This window comes from Colletotrichum scovillei (genome assembly GCF_011075155.1).
Source record: "Colletotrichum scovillei strain TJNH1 chromosome Unknown Contig00006, whole genome shotgun sequence".
Classification (NCBI taxonomy): Eukaryota; Fungi; Ascomycota; class Sordariomycetes; order Glomerellales; family Glomerellaceae; genus Colletotrichum; species Colletotrichum scovillei.
This window is the reverse complement of record NW_023336264.1, coordinates 5,618,215-5,633,037: the sequence shown is the minus strand read 5'-3', so window position 1 is coordinate 5,633,037 and position 14,823 is coordinate 5,618,215. Positions and strand designations below refer to the sequence as shown.

General features: G+C 52.8%; 4 protein-coding genes across 4 annotated transcripts; 3 read left to right on the top strand and 1 right to left on the bottom strand.

Annotated features, from left to right (window-relative positions):
- Window positions 1–588: 588 nt before the first annotated feature.
- On the top strand, window positions 589–4,483 carry HER10_EVM0001740 (vault protein inter-alpha-trypsin). The gene has a single exon (XM_035471477.1). The coding sequence runs from the start codon at window positions 769–771 to the stop codon at window positions 4,354–4,356; it is 3,588 nt and encodes a 1,195-aa protein (XP_035332200.1). The 5' UTR covers window positions 589–768; the 3' UTR covers window positions 4,357–4,483.
- A 1,491-nt stretch (window positions 4,484–5,974) lies between these two features.
- Window positions 5,975–8,213, top strand: HER10_EVM0012178 (glycolate oxidase; the record flags this gene model as incomplete). Its single annotated transcript, XM_035481579.1, has 8 exons — window positions 5,975–6,368; window positions 6,425–6,617; window positions 6,687–6,795; window positions 6,850–7,380; window positions 7,438–7,667; window positions 7,742–7,923; window positions 7,988–8,091; window positions 8,147–8,213. The coding sequence occupies exons 1-8, from the start codon at window positions 6,069–6,071 to the stop codon at window positions 8,211–8,213; spliced, it is 1,716 nt and encodes a 571-aa protein (XP_035333476.1). The 5' UTR covers window positions 5,975–6,068.
- Window positions 8,214–10,089: 1,876 nt separating this feature from the next.
- Window positions 10,090–12,135, top strand: HER10_EVM0007572 (uncharacterized protein; the record flags this gene model as incomplete). Its single annotated transcript, XM_035477125.1, has 5 exons — window positions 10,090–10,331; window positions 10,396–10,977; window positions 11,033–11,311; window positions 11,349–11,900; window positions 11,985–12,135. The coding sequence occupies 5 exons, from the start codon at window positions 10,090–10,092 to the stop codon at window positions 12,133–12,135; spliced, it is 1,806 nt and encodes a 601-aa protein (XP_035332892.1).
- A 261-nt stretch (window positions 12,136–12,396) lies between these two features.
- HER10_EVM0008687 (epoxide hydrolase) lies at window positions 12,397–13,781 on the bottom strand (the record flags this gene model as incomplete). Its single annotated transcript, XM_035478200.1, has 4 exons — window positions 12,397–12,489; window positions 12,542–12,830; window positions 12,885–13,074; window positions 13,133–13,781. 4 exons carry the CDS (start codon window positions 13,779–13,781, stop codon window positions 12,397–12,399), a joined length of 1,221 nt encoding a protein of 406 aa, XP_035333028.1.
- Between the last annotated feature and the right edge of the window lie 1,042 nt (window positions 13,782–14,823).

Genomic DNA, 14,823 nt, shown 5'->3' with positions numbered 1-14,823 from the left:
CGGTTTATGCTTAATTGGGAGCCTGGGCACTCAAACGAAGCCATTGGCGAATCAAAGGTCAAGAATGAGAGAAATATTGACGAAAGAGGGAGAGATGAAGTTGAGAGAGCAAAATGCGAGAGGGCGCATTACAAAGCAGGTGGCAGAGTAGAGGTCTGATTGGCTTCGCTGGGAGGTGGAAAGTCAGCCTTGGGGCGGAATACGCAGCGGCGCACAACGTTTTGGCGGACAAAAGTGGAGATGGCAGCCGATTATGGGGCGATGCCACCCCTGTAAGTCACTGTCTGCCCCTGTACGTCTCGGTCTTCCCCTGCTAGCGTCAAAATTGCTTACCAAAGGCAGCTTTCGAGCTGATCACCTCGGCCAATCAAAGCGAGCGATGATTGGCTCTTTGTGGTAGGGAGCTGTTGCCTGCAATTGCCCTTGGTACTTTGGCAGCGCTAGGTGACGCTTGACGAACGACCGAGAAGGCGACCGAGAAGGAGCGGCCGCCAACGACCGGTCCTGCCTTTGGTGATGGATGCATATAAGAATCCTCAGGTTCTCAGGTCTCTGTGTGTCTCCTCCTCCTCTTCTTACTCCCATCCATCTCAACTTTACACCAAGCTTCACCACCGCCTATCCTTTTGCGGATATTCATCCAGACGTTCCTGGTACACAACGACACATCCCAGGGGCATCTCAGTCAACAACACCAGACGGGACGTTCCCAACAGCTAGCAGCAAACAAGTCAATCTTCTGCAACTCACGGCCACTTAGCCATCCCGATGAGTCTCTTTCATAACACCACATCAAATCGACCCGACGCACCGAATCCCGTCATGCTCTTTGGTCAACCCCGCCCCTATGGCGGACCCGGTCTGTTTGGGGCCCAGCCTACATATCAACACATCTGCGGTCTCTACTACATCGATCCGCATCGCCACCAGAAACATGCGCGGCAATATCTTCCCACGCTTTCACAGTCGGTGCACGCTCGCATCATTGCATCGACATCTCGGACAACTCTCACCCAAACCTTTGTCAACCCCTCATCGACGGCACCCATCCCCGAGCTTCGCTACACCTTTCCCCTCTATGACGGTGTGTCCGTAGTCGCTTTCACCTGCACCATCAACAACGATCGTGTCATCCGTGGTGTCGTCCAGGAGAAGACTGCTGCTCGCAAGACGTACAACCAAGCTGTTGCCAAGGGCCAAACTGCTGGTCTCTTGGAGCAACTCCCTGATGCGAGCGATGTCTTCACCACCACCATTGGCAACGTGCTCGCTGGCGCCCAGATTGCCGTCGAGATTGAATACCTCGGCGAGTTGAAGCACGATGCCGAAGTCGACGGCATCAGGTTCATCATTCCCACTTCCATTGCCCCCCGCTATGGCGCATTCCCTGGCGAGTTGCTGGCCAAGCCCGCCAACGTCTCTGCAGAGGACGGTATTCGCATCGTAGTTGATGCCCAAGTGCCGGCTGGAAGCTTCATCAAGTCGATCCAGTCGCCTTCACATCCCATTTCTGTCTCTATCGGCTCAACGTCCACTATGCGCGCCAACGCCACACCATCTCTCCAGCTTGCGAGTGCCACACTCTCCCTTGGCACTGCTCAACTGGAACGCGATTTCATCGTCCAGGTCATTGCGACAAACACCTCCAACCCCGTTGCAGTTCTCGAGACGCACCCCGCCATTCCTCATCAGCAGGCCCTCATGGCCACCCTTGTGCCCAAGTTCAAGATTGCTGCCACCAAGCCCGAAGTTGTCTTTATCTGTGATCGCTCTGGTTCTATGGAGGGAAACAAAATGCAAGATCTCAAGAATGCTCTTAAAGTCTTTATGAAATCTCTGCCTGTCGGATCCATGTTCAACATCTGCAGCTTCGGCTCCAGGCATGATTTCTTGTTCCCAAAGTCCGTCATGTATGACCAGAACACCATGGAAACTGCCATGCGACACATTGATACCTTTTCCGCCAACTACGGAGGCACCCAGATCTACAACCCCATCGAGTCAACTTTCAAGCGACGCCACATCGACCTTGATCTTGAGACTTTCGTCCTCACTGACGGCGAGGTTTGGGATCAAGATCGCCTCTTCGGCATGGTGAACAGAATGCTCAGTGAGTCCAAGGGCGCCATTCGTCTCTTTACCCTCGGTGTCGGCAGCGGTGTCAGCCACTCTCTCATCGAAGGCCTCGCTCGAGCTGGCAATGGTTTCTCGCAATCTGTCTCCGAGGGGGAGAAAATGTCTGGCAAAGTCGTCCGCATGCTCAAAGGAGCTCTCACTCCCCATGTCAATGATTATACCCTCGAGGTCAAATATGCCGATGCCGAGTCTGAGACGGAGCCTGAAGATGACTTTGATATCATTGAACCTGAAGATGCAACTCTCGAGAAGACAGCCGATGGCAAAGTAACCGAGAAGCCCGTCAAGCCAATTTCTCTCTTTGACACCATCGCAGACGACGATGTTGACATGGAAGATGCCCAAGCTCAAGACGACGGCTCTGGACTGGAGCGGTACTCACACATTCCGACAGTCAAGCCTCCCAAGATCCTTCAAGCTCCCTTCCAGATCCCGCCTCTCTTCCCTTTCAGCCGCACTACTGTCTATCTCTTGCTCTCTCCCGACAGAGAGCTGAGATCCAAGACTCCGGAGGTCTTGGTTCTGCGTGGCACCTCATCCCAGGGTCCCCTGGAGCTCCAGATCCCCATCACCCTGCTTGACGATAAGGCCGAGACGATTCATCAGCTCGCCGCTCGCAAAGCTGTCAAGGAACTGGAAGAAGGCCGTGGCTGGATCTACCACGCCAAGGGTAAAGATGGCAAACTTCTAGAAACGCAGAATCCCGGCCGTTTCCCCGGCATGGTTGAGCGAGAGGCCGTCCGCCTTGGCATCCAGTTTCAGGTAGGAGGCAAATGGTGCTCCTTTGTTGCTGTTGAGCAGAACGACACTCCAAACATCCCCGCCGCCAATACAGAGCAGGTCAACCCAGAGCAGGCCAAACCTGGAGCACAGAATCTGTTCTCGAATCTCCAGAGGGGGCCAGATCCGGTTCTCTCATCACGGTCCCGCGCTTATGATGATGGTCTAAACTCATCATCGTCATTCGGCGCCGCTTCCTCATCATCAACACGCGCATCACCGTTCGGCATGTCAACCTCAACAACTTACTCAAACCCATATCCGCCACCTACCGGCGGTTCGTTGTTCGGCGGATTAGGTTCCTCCACTCCCCAGCATCAGCAACGTCCAACAGCGCCTACGGCCTTTGGATCCTTATTCGGCCAGCCTGCCCCGTCGTCTACTCCAGCTGCCGGTGGCCTCTTTGGTGCAAGTTCGTCTGTCACTGGTGCCTTTGGTGCTGCCCCGACCGCCGGAGGATCTGGACTCTTTGGTGGATCTGGCGGGGGCTTGTTTGGACATCCCACGGCTTCTGCGCCACCCAACCCAGCTTCCACCAGCCCGTTTGGCTCACGTTCTTCTACCGCTGGTGCGTTCGGCGCATCTACAGCCAGTGCAAGTCAAGCTGGAGGATCTCTCTTTGGTGGAACTGGATCTGGTGGAGGCTTGTTTGGTCAATCCATGGCTGCCGACTTTGTCCCTTCCGTGCCCCCGACTGGAGGTCTGTTTAGTAGCGCTTGTCGTCGGTCTGCCACTGACGATTCTACGTCCGGAGGTCTGTTTGGCAGCATATCTGAGGAGTATGCCGGCGACCAGTCCATTTCATATGAGACTGAAGGTCTCTTTGGCAGCTCAAGCGCAGCTCCCCCATGGTCCGACAGCGGAGAACCTCCCATCGTCCAAGCTGCCGCGCTGGCCCCTCCCACGGACCAGGTTGATGCCGCTCTGCTGGAGCAATACAACCTGGAGATGTCTGAAGCTGCATGCATGCCCATCCCTGATGAAGATACTGATGATGATTGGGAAAATGAAATTGCCCCAGCTCCAGCTCCTGCTGCGGAGCCCGCTCTTGATCTGTCGATGAAGAAGAAGAAGTTCAAAAAGGGCCAAGATTCTCCCAACATTGTGCTCCCGGGTTACGACAACTTCTCACCACCTACCGATCCGTTCTCTGCCATAGTATCGCTCCAGAACTTCAACGGTAGCTGGGATTCTTCGAAGGACATCTTCAACATCATTGGCACTACTTTGGATGTGGTGAAGAACGCTCTGCGCTCGCTTGGTGTTGACGACGAGGGAGTCCTGTCTACCTCCGCAGTCGTTGCCTACCTGCGCAAGGTCCTTCCAGCGGAGCGGGACAGCTGGGAGATGCTGGAGGAGAAGGCGGTTGCTTGGCTCGAGGGGGAGTTGGGCGAAGAGAAGGCTCAGAAGGTTTTGGCTGTTGCTGATGGTCTCTTTTGAGGATGTTGTTTTGGACATGATAATGAGGTATTTGGATCTTGTGGACAGCCGATCGATGTGACGGACTGGTAAAGTTCCAGCAATTCAGGGATTGATGAAATAGTACAATAATAATATGATACTCACGAAACATGATGCCTCTGATAAAGTGAATTCGTAACATGACGTGCATCCGTGCATCTATCTATCAATGCTCACTGCCTCCGTCCACGATTAACCTTTTGCTTTCCAAGTGAATGCTATTACTTGATGTCTAACGGCGAGCTTGCTGGGCTTTTTGGTCCGAATGCAACGATGATCAAAGATCAAGCGCCATTATTGCCGCCTCAGTCGTCGACTCCCTTCCCTCACGATAATCATTGAACCAATACCGACGAACAATCTCGAACCCGGACCTCGCATACGTCTTGCGCGCGGGATCGTTGTCGAAGTCCACGATGAGTGATATCCGCGCCCTCTCCTTCTCCTTCCCTTCTGCGTGAGTAGTTACTATTTCTGAAGAGACATGGGCTTTGGCGAACTCGATTAGTTTGGTGCCGAGTTGTTTTCCTCGCGCTGAGGGTGTCACGAACATGCCGTTTATGACGTATTGAGATATGGGGACATCTGTTGTTGGACCAAATTCATGGAGGGAGGTTGAGAGGGTTTTTGAGTCGAGGGGACCGGTTATTGTTAGTGTTGCTAGCCATTCTGCAGTGAGAGCCTTGTCTAAGGAGGGGGAGTCATCGGTGGGAGACGGTGATGAGGCCGCATCCTCGTAGATGATTATTGTTGTTGCGCCGGGGTTCGTGAGGCGGGATGCCCATTTCTCCGGGGGAAAGGCGACTTCAAGGGCGTGGGTTGAGCCGAAGCAGGATGGGGAGAGGAGGAGGGATGTGAGGCGGAGGGATTTGTAGCGGTTGAGGAGGGCTTGGAATTTCGCGGGGGAGGGGTGGGATTTTGGGAGGATTAGAGGGGTTGAGGGCGCCATCTTGAGATTTGAGATTATTGAACGCTTTGAGTTGTGGGAGTGAAACGTGTGAAGCTCGTGGTGAGGTAAGAGAGTGTGAGATGGTGAGTGAGGTTGTGAGTGAGTCACTATCGTTGATGAGATTCTGGCTGACTTCTTCGTGATGATCTCGGCGTCTTATTGGAGCGAATTTGCGACGCATTCTGATCCCATTTGAGGTAGCATGAGTACCAATGTTATTCTGTAGCTCAGACACGTCTTCGTTCCCTCAAAAAGATAGAAATTTTGCCGCGTCGCGCTTAGCTTATGAGAAAAGAAACCTCGGATAGTCAAAACTTGGTCGATAACGTCTTATAGACGCTGAGCTACTATGAATGGCCGGCTCTCGCTATGAGCACGCGGCTTGCCTCGGCCCAATTCTCGTCCGGTTTCCGGGGCCGGGGGAGGGAGATTCCCCCCTTGGTAGTTCCGGCACTCGTTGCGCGCGGCCATCGACATCGCTGTCTTGCGGCTTGATTTCATCTTCCAATCGACGAAGTTCTCTGGGTTCATGATTCTATGTTCCCAATGTTGCAATTTACTCACATCTGAGGGTCTCCGACTTGAGTTGTTCGGGAAACGCGTCATTAGAGCGTTGCACCCGCCCCCCTCCAACCTCTCCTCGTGGCGGACCGTATCGCTGCTCATCAACGGGTCACTTAACTGTCTACAACAACCTTCAATCGGCTTAAGAAAACACACCGGAGCAGAACCAGTGGAATCAATGGCGTTCCGCGCACTCACGCGCTGTCGCGCTCTGACGAGTGGCACGGCTAGACGCGCACCATCCCGGCCGATTGGTTCAGGAACCAGCTCATCAAGAGCCAAGTTCTTCCGATCAGCTCACACGGGGCCACAATCCAAGAAAAGCGGGAGACTCATACCTCTCCAACTCTTGGTTCTCGGCGCCCTCCCGCTCTTTGCCGGGTATCTAATCGGCAGATCCAGCACCTCGGGATCGGCCGCCGAGGGACAAGCGAAGCTATCTCATGTGGATTTCGCGAGCCGGAAGGAAATGATAAAGGTACTGTGAATCCCTGGACCACAAACCACGAAGATCTATGCTAAATGAGGATCAAGGCGGCCCAGGAGATCTCAAATGCTCTGGGTGAAGGCGCAGTCAGCTTCGATGAAGATGAGATTGAGGTGCATGGACACTCTGACTGGTCTACGTCCAACTCGAGCGGTCGCCCTGTGGCTATCGTCTACCCCAAGACGACTGAGGATGTTTCGCAGATAGCCAAGGTTTGCAACAAGTACAATGTGCCTATGGGTAAGTCGCCTCTCTAAACATGACCCTATGGGTTATCACCACTATCATCGAAGTACTGACTAGTCCTAGTGCCTTTCGGCGCTGGCTCTTCTGTCGAGGGAAGCTTCTCATCGCCATATAGCGGAATCTGCATTGACTTTGTGCACATGGACAAGATCGTTGCTTTCCACCCTGACGAGTACTCCCTCTCCTCCTTCTACCACGAAGACCACCAGTCCTAACACAGACCCAGCATGGACGTCGTCGTCCAACCAGGCGTAAATTGGGTAACCCTCAACAAAGAAATCCAATCCTCTGGCCTCTTCCTCCCGCTCGACCCATCCCCCACAGCCTTCATCGGCGGCATGGTTTCCACAAACTGCAGCGGCACAAACGCCTTCCGCTACGGCACGATGAAGGACTGGGTCGTCAACCTGACCGTCGTCCTCGCCGACGGGCGTGTCATCAAGACGCGTCGGCGGCCGCGCAAGAACTCGGCCGGGTACAACCTTACGAGCCTTTTTGTTGGCGCCGAGGGCACGCTGGGGATCGTGACGGAGGCGACGGTGAAGCTCGCTGTCGCGCCGGCGGATACGAGTGTCGCCGTGGTGTCGTTTGGGACGATTGAGGAGGCGGCGAGGGCGGCGACGGGGTTGATCAGGAGCGGGGTGCCGCTTGGGGCGTTGGAGTTTTTGGATGAGGTGCAGATGGAGGTTATTAATCGGCATGGGAGTGAGGCTGTTAGGAAGACTGCGTGGGATGAGAGTCCGACGTTGTTTTTGAAGTGAGTTGTCACTTTACCCTCTACCTTCCTTCACAAGTGCTGACACTGATTATTCAGGTTCGCGGGAACTACAGACGGCATCAAGGGTGATGTTGCTAGGGTCAAAGAGATTGTGCAGCCATTCAAGCCGCGCAAGGTCTTCTTCGCCAGAAACAAGCAGGAAGAAGCTGATCTATGGGCCGCGAGAAAGGAAGCTCTTTGGACAATGACTTCGATTAAGCCAGAGGGGTACTCTCTCTGGTCAACGGATGTGGCTGTGCCGATCTCGAGATTGGCCGAGATAATCAGTACGTCTTGGAAACTCTGCAAATGTTTGATACTTAGTCTCGAGACACGTCCGCTAATCAAAAAGGGTCTACAGCATTGTCGAAACAAGACTCTGGAAAGCTCGGTCTCTTTGCGAGCGTCATTGGACATGTTGGAGACGGCAATTTCCACCAGGCGGTCATGTATGACCCGAAGAACGAGGAGCAGCGGGCTTCGGTTGCCAAGTGTGTTCATGATATGATGGGCAGAGCTTTAGAGATGGAAGGCACTGTCTCAGTAAGTCTTTTTCCCCTTGAAGGCTCGGAAAATTGGTGACTGCCATGCTGACTTGTCCTTGTAGGGAGAACATGCCATCGGTATTGGGAAGAAGGATTGTCTTGTTGATGAACTCGGCGTTGATGCTATTGACTTCATGAGGACGCTGAAGCAGGCGGTGGATCCTAAGTAAGTTTATCGACGGTCCGAATGCTACGCTTGCGCCATGCTGACTATTTGTTAGATGGATCATGAATCCTGGCAAGGTGTTCGACCTCCCGAGCAGCTCAAAAGCCGTTGCTGCATCATGATATCTATACAAGCCTTTATTTAGAAGCCCGACGATTAGGGCCAATGAAGTTAAAGTGGCTAGTTTGCTATCAGTCGATAAATCATTGACCCCGTTGCCGGCAAGATCAAGATATCTTCGAGCGAAAACCAAATGCCGTTCCAACACCGATAGTCACAGCCCGCTTCCCATGCAGTTGGTCGCGTTGGTCGCGACTCATGAGCCACCACCAAACCTGCAATTAACGTGCCTGAAACATGGAGCTGCATATGCGCGACCCTTGAATTGCGAAGCGATCGTTGCAGTAGGCTACAATCAGACAACCAACACAACGTGGGGGCCGTCACTGCTCCCACGTCTCCAAGTCTTCGTTGTTATTCTCGCCGGCTGGGGTTTTTCCACGTCCACTTCCTCTACCTTGGCCTCGACGTCTGTCCCTACTCCAGCTTCTACCACCGGTTCATCCTCTACCTCTGCATGACTTTCCGTCACTCCTCTAGCTTCTGTCATTTCTCCAACCTCTGTCACTATTCCAGCTCCTTCCCCTGCTCCAACCTGTGCCACTGCTCCAGCTTCTATCCCTGCTCCCGCCTCTGCCTCTCCCGCTGCCTGGGTCTCTGCTACCTTCCCCTTCTTATACCTATTCCCATCGTTCCTCAGTGACTTCACCGTAATAGTAGGATGCCGTCCCATAAAGAGCTCAATCCACCTCTTGCTGAGCCCGCGGGTGTCGCCCTGCGCAGCGAGCACCTTCAACGCAAACTCCTTGATCTGAGGGCGGGTGACGGGGAATCCCAGCTCCGCCTGCGAAATGGCCCAGGCTTCCAGGGACCGCTCTTGAGACACGCTGAGGCGTTGGTATTCCTGCTTGGCCTCTCTGCATGTCTTCCTGCCGGGCGTGAGCCGGTGGTAGAGGGTGGTGTAGGGAATGTCCCAGGCTTTGGCGGCTTTGCGCGGGGGCATGCCGTTGAACACGTCCTTTTCCGCGTTTTTTATGTCTTCTTGCGTCCAATTTGGCATCGCGAATTAACTTTAAAACTAGAGTCGAGCTGTTTCTTTTTGCGTCATTTGACTCGTCGGGGCGAAGCATGGTGATGGTGTTAAAAAGGTTAAAAAAAGATTCGGCTGAATGCTCCTGCAGTGATCCCATGTGGCCAGTGGGGTGCTACCGTGGTGTGCCCCTCATGCGGTTTTAGTGCAGCAAGCCACCCATTCTTAGCCTTGTCGAACACAAAATAGTGTGGTCACGACATGCAGGTTGCGACGAACCAACCTGACTCGAGATACTGTTGCCTATCACCACTTCACGTTTCAAACCTGACGTCCCTACGAGGGTCTTTTTCTTCAACAGAATGATAGCTCTAGACTCTTCACAGGAACTCCAATACCAGGAGCACCTCATGTTCTCATCGGCGCTTTAGCCTCCATTGTCAGCTTGTTATAATCTTGCCCATCGCCGTACGCCTTGCTAAGACGATCAGTCGCCAACTAGCAGTTAGCTTTCATCCACCTTATCTTGGCTGCAACTCGTCTCCGCCTGGAAGAAGGCTGTGACATTCTGGGATGCCCAAGGAGATCGTGACCCCAGTCAGGCAGTCACCGCAGCACCAGGTTGCCCCCCTGCGTCCGGCCGAGACATAAACCAAGCCGGGGTTCTGCTACTGCGCCGACCGGCGAACTGCATGGGCTGAACCAACAAACTTCACATTTTGGGAATCAGGCTCGTGAAGCTCTGTCGGGAGTATGTACCCCTTTGCACATCAAACCATAAGACCGGGGATGGCAAAATAGTCAAATTGAGCATCATTTCCACGCCTTCTCGATGGAGTTCAACGTCGAGGAACAAGTAAACTCCTCTCCTCGGCCTCTCACTGTCAGAACCCAGTCAAGTTTAAACAATGTTCCCACAACTGACACCAATTCTTGGTTGGACACTTACTGTCTGTTGGCTTGTTGCCGCTATCGAACATGAAGCCCCGGTAGATCTGGTGGTGCGAAGCAACCCTGGCAAGACAGCTTCCAACACACTGCTAGCCATCCGACGGTATCTCTCCAGCGCCAGGCTCGAGGGAAGAGAAACCAAGTTCAGTAACAGCACTTCACTTGACACTGGGTTTGACAATGCGATTCTTTTCAAGTAGTAAGTACTTACACTTCAAGCAAGCATCTTATGGGGTGCACCACACTAACAATCACAACCATAGTGAGCAAGAGGCTGAGGCTGGTGTCAACGTCACTGCGAGTGCGGGCATTGAAGTTGTGTGCACCAAGTGCTACATCAAAGGCAAAGCCAGTGCTCATCTCACGATCGACGGCACCTTCAACGCAACGAAGGTCGCAACTGACATTGGAAACGAGTTTGAAGAGACTTTTGACAACATTACCGCATACGCGAAGAACTACGTTTCCGGAGTGGTGGATAACTTGTCTGACGGCCTCGATGCTGATGACTTTGATTTCCCACCATTGAACATCACATTTGACCTCGACGTGCCTTCATTCCCTGAGGCGAGCCTAGGTTTTGGGTTTGAAGATTTGGAGATTTATATGCAGCTTGACACCACACTATCAGCTGGCTTGTCGTACACGCTCAACCTCTACACATCAACTACTCCCCTGGGCTCAAAGATTGGAGATGACTTGCTTGTGGGCGTCGTCTTTTCCATCGACCTCATCTTGAGTGTTGAGAGTGAGCTCCAGATGAGCAGTGGCTTTCACCTCCGGATGGACGATGACGTCGGCTTCAATATCGCACTCTTTTCGAAGAATGTTTCCAGTGTCAACTTGTAGGTCTCTTCTTGTTTCACAATAATCACTCCGTCGCTTAATCTAAGCTTTTAGCAAGGGTGGCCAATTCGAGTTCCTCCCCGTCATTATCGAGAGCGCCGGCGTGGAGCTCAAAGCTGTTCTCCGCGCAGGCTTCAGTGCCGGCATTGAGATCTCATCTCCTGTCGACAGCAAGGAGATTGAACTATTCAATAACACTATCAAGGTCCCAGGTGCCTCAGCCGGGATAGAGGTCAGCGTATATGCAAACATTGCTGAGCTGAGCACCAACGTCACGGCCCTGTCGACTCCAGATGAGGATGGTTGCGTATTGCGAGCCGTCAACGCGTACCAGTTTGCACTTGGTGCTGCAGCCGGCGCTTCAGTCCAGATCGGTGACCCGCATCTGGGGGCCGGTACCAAACACCCAGATTCCACTATTCTACACCACGCTCGGAGACGCTTGTGCCAGCACGCGTGTTCCGACTACAACAGCGGCCAGTGTCTCTGCCAGTGCGACTGGTAAGGAGAAGCGTCAAGAGGAGCTTACCACGACGACGCTGAGTAAGAAGGTGACGTATACTGGCATAGAATGCTTGACTATGGGCTTGATCAACTGTCCGCCGCAACTTCAGACTCTGCGAAAGTTTGTCGCCACAGAGACGTTCGTCACAGCCGTCGCATCAGGAGTTGAAGCGGTCTTCCCGGTGGCCACGAAGGCTGTTGTTCAAGACGTAGTCAGCTTCGGATCAAATGCGCAGTCGTTGATCTCGAGCAGTGGCGTTCCGAAGGAGTTCACGCCGAGTCCGAGTGCATCTGCTACCAGCACAAATCCTCCTGGAGTGCTCGATGGCGAGGTTGGTGGCGTCGATAAGAAAATCATTGTCGGTGTCAGCATCGGTGCTGGCGTGATTTTCATGGCCCTTGTCGTTGGTGCTTGCATGTAAGTCTCCCGAAAGCTCCATCCCCAACTTGAACAACCATGGCCCGAGAGAAGGAGTAAAGCTAATAATCTTCAATTATACAGGTTTTGGCAACAGAAAAGAAGATACAGCCCCGTTTCAAGGACGAACGGAGAAGTGACATATGTTCAAGACTTCCGTCCATCGGACTTCCACAACCCTGTCAAGGATCAGAAGCAGACTCAAGTCAATGTGGTCAATGTGAATGCAAAGTGAGCCAGGACGCTCCAGCGCGCAGTAGAAAGAGCATGGAATGGAGGAGAAAGTCACGGGCAAGACTTCATGTGGAGGATGGTGCACGGAAGAAAGTGGACAGATGGTTGAATACTTAGTAGTTACCACGGTGTTTACGAATTCATGACTGAAGATACCAAAAGTGTTTTGATATCCTCACCTAGAATACCTTTTTCCAGATCTGAGATCAATCTGTCACCTGAAAGACTCTCCACTACCTTGCTCGAAGATTTGAGGTTTACGTCAGAGCTTGGAAGCGGCTTTGAGAGAAGCCAAGAAATCCTCTACATCTTGCAACAACAATGCTGGCTGCTCAAGCGCCGCGAAATGTCCGCCCTGATTACACAGTCAGTGTCGCTCCATTAACACAGAACTTTTGATATCTTACCTTCTCATGCGTGCGATACTGCGTGAGATTGGGGAATGACTTTTCTGCCCACGCCTTTGGCATTAGGCCAATCTCGGCTGGGAAGCACGAATATCCCAAGGGCGTTTCCTTCGAAGTAGGGATGGTTGTGCCACCGCCCTCACTAGACATGGCCTTGGCCAAGGGCCGATACGGGTAGATACTCCTTGGGAACGTGTCCGTGTACCAGTACAGGCTCACGAGCTCGAGGATGGTCTCCAGCTGAAGCGGGTAACGCGAGTCCACCCACTCGATGTACTTTTCGCCAATCCTGCAAATTTTCTGTAAGTCTAAGATATCAGAAGAGAATGGAAAGACATCATACCAAGCCAATAACGCCAGCGGACTCGCTGACAGTACCAAGCCGATGGTTGCTGGTCGCAGGCCGTGCTCTAGGGCATATGACATTCCGGTTGAGCGCCATTTCAACATCCTGCCAGTCTGTTCAAGTTCTTGAGGCGTCAACCCATCGGTACCACCAGCAGCATCCTCGGGTGTAGGCATCAACATATTCACTATATCATTGTCAATACCCTAACCTGGGCTTTGCTCGACATTCCTAGTTATACTCACAGTGGAATGCCTTGCACTCCTTGTAGCCAGACATGATTCTAGCCATGAAACTTCCCACGTCGCCGCCCTGAGCAGCGTACCCGCTGCCAAACCCAAGGTCAAGCATCAGTTGATGCAGACTGCGCGCGACAGCCTCCTGTTGAGTCTCTTTCTCAAGCGGAATCGAGCCAGCAGAGAGTCCGTAGCCCGGGAGAGACGGCACGATGACATGGTACGGCAGCGTATCGGGGTTATACTTGCTCACAAGCAAATCAATCATGGGGAAGAACTCGAGGAAAGAGCCGGGCCAGCCATGCATGAAGATAACTGGTGTTGCGTCCTTCTTGTTGGAGAACAGCGCGGCGAAGTGCACGTCCACGGTTCCAAGATCCGCGTCCTCGACTTTAGCTTTGAAGTTGGGTACGGAGTTGATGCGAGCCTCTTGTTTGCGCCAATCGAACTTCAACCAGGCTTCTTTAGCGTCGATGAGCCATTTGCGAGATACTCCGAACTGGCCATCTTCCTGCTTGTTGTACCAAGTCTCCGGCCCGATCTTTGACAGCTTGAGCAACTGCTGGAATTCATCTACACTCTGGTCCGGTACATTGAGTGTGAACTTCTCCGGAGCCTTTACGACTCCGCTGGGCAGGTTTCCGAATGCATGGGCCATGGTGAATGAAGGTGGGATGCTGTGATGATTTGTCTCTCACAGCAAAGAGATGAACAGGTCGACGACATTATAAACTTGAGATGACTGGGGCACCAGCACACGAAAGACACGGCATTGATAGCATCCCCGCACCGGAATTGGGCAAGGCCTGTCTGTGTAAAGTTTCGAGGTTCCGTGCCATCATGAGTGGAACTTTGTCCCACCCGGCATGCAGTTGATCAGCACCCGTCCCGCTTGTGCATCACCACCGGGGCTATCCGCCTCCTTTCATTCGATCGAACGTCCCGAATTCCGCGGAGTTGAGGTGGGGCCAAGGCGACAAGACGGACCGGACGGGTCAGTGTTAGAGTCCGGATGTGTTAGTCATGAGCTTAGGCATGCTTGATTGGGACCTCGCTTGGGCCCTGCCATGATAGAGTTTAGCTGTCGGTTGAGGTGTACGACGAAACAATGTCGTATGTGCGTGGGACTGTGTCGGACAAGCAAAGGAGCCCGAATTAGTAACCACCCAGCTAGGTAGTTCGGATCCGAGTACGAGAATCTTCAACGCTTTGAGGAACGCTCTTCCAATACTCATCAATCGAGGAGAGTTTGTGGAAAAGCTTGGCAGTTACCATCATCTCCAGCAAAACGTTGTACGAAACAACACTATAAGCTGTCACTTTACAAGCTAGTGTAAATTCTTGCTCGGCATGTGGTTATCTTCTTGTAGGCGATTGACCTTCGGATGAGTGCCTTGTGCTTCACTGCAAATCTGGCCGCACAAAAACGAACATATACGAATGGACGCTCAAGAATAGACTTACTGTGAGGAATCCAAGTGGAGAATGCAATTGTCCTAATGGCAACTGCAATCATCCAACCCCGCCATAGTTCTTCTCAACATCAAGTGAGCAAGAAGTTAGGATGAGAAATGTTAGAATTAAGCTCTTCAGAATATGATGTATAAGATAAGGTAGTCTGGGGGAAACGACGTCGTTAGTGGCAATCGGCCATCAACGACATGCATCGTGCCGTTTGAGCCATTATGACGAAGTAATCG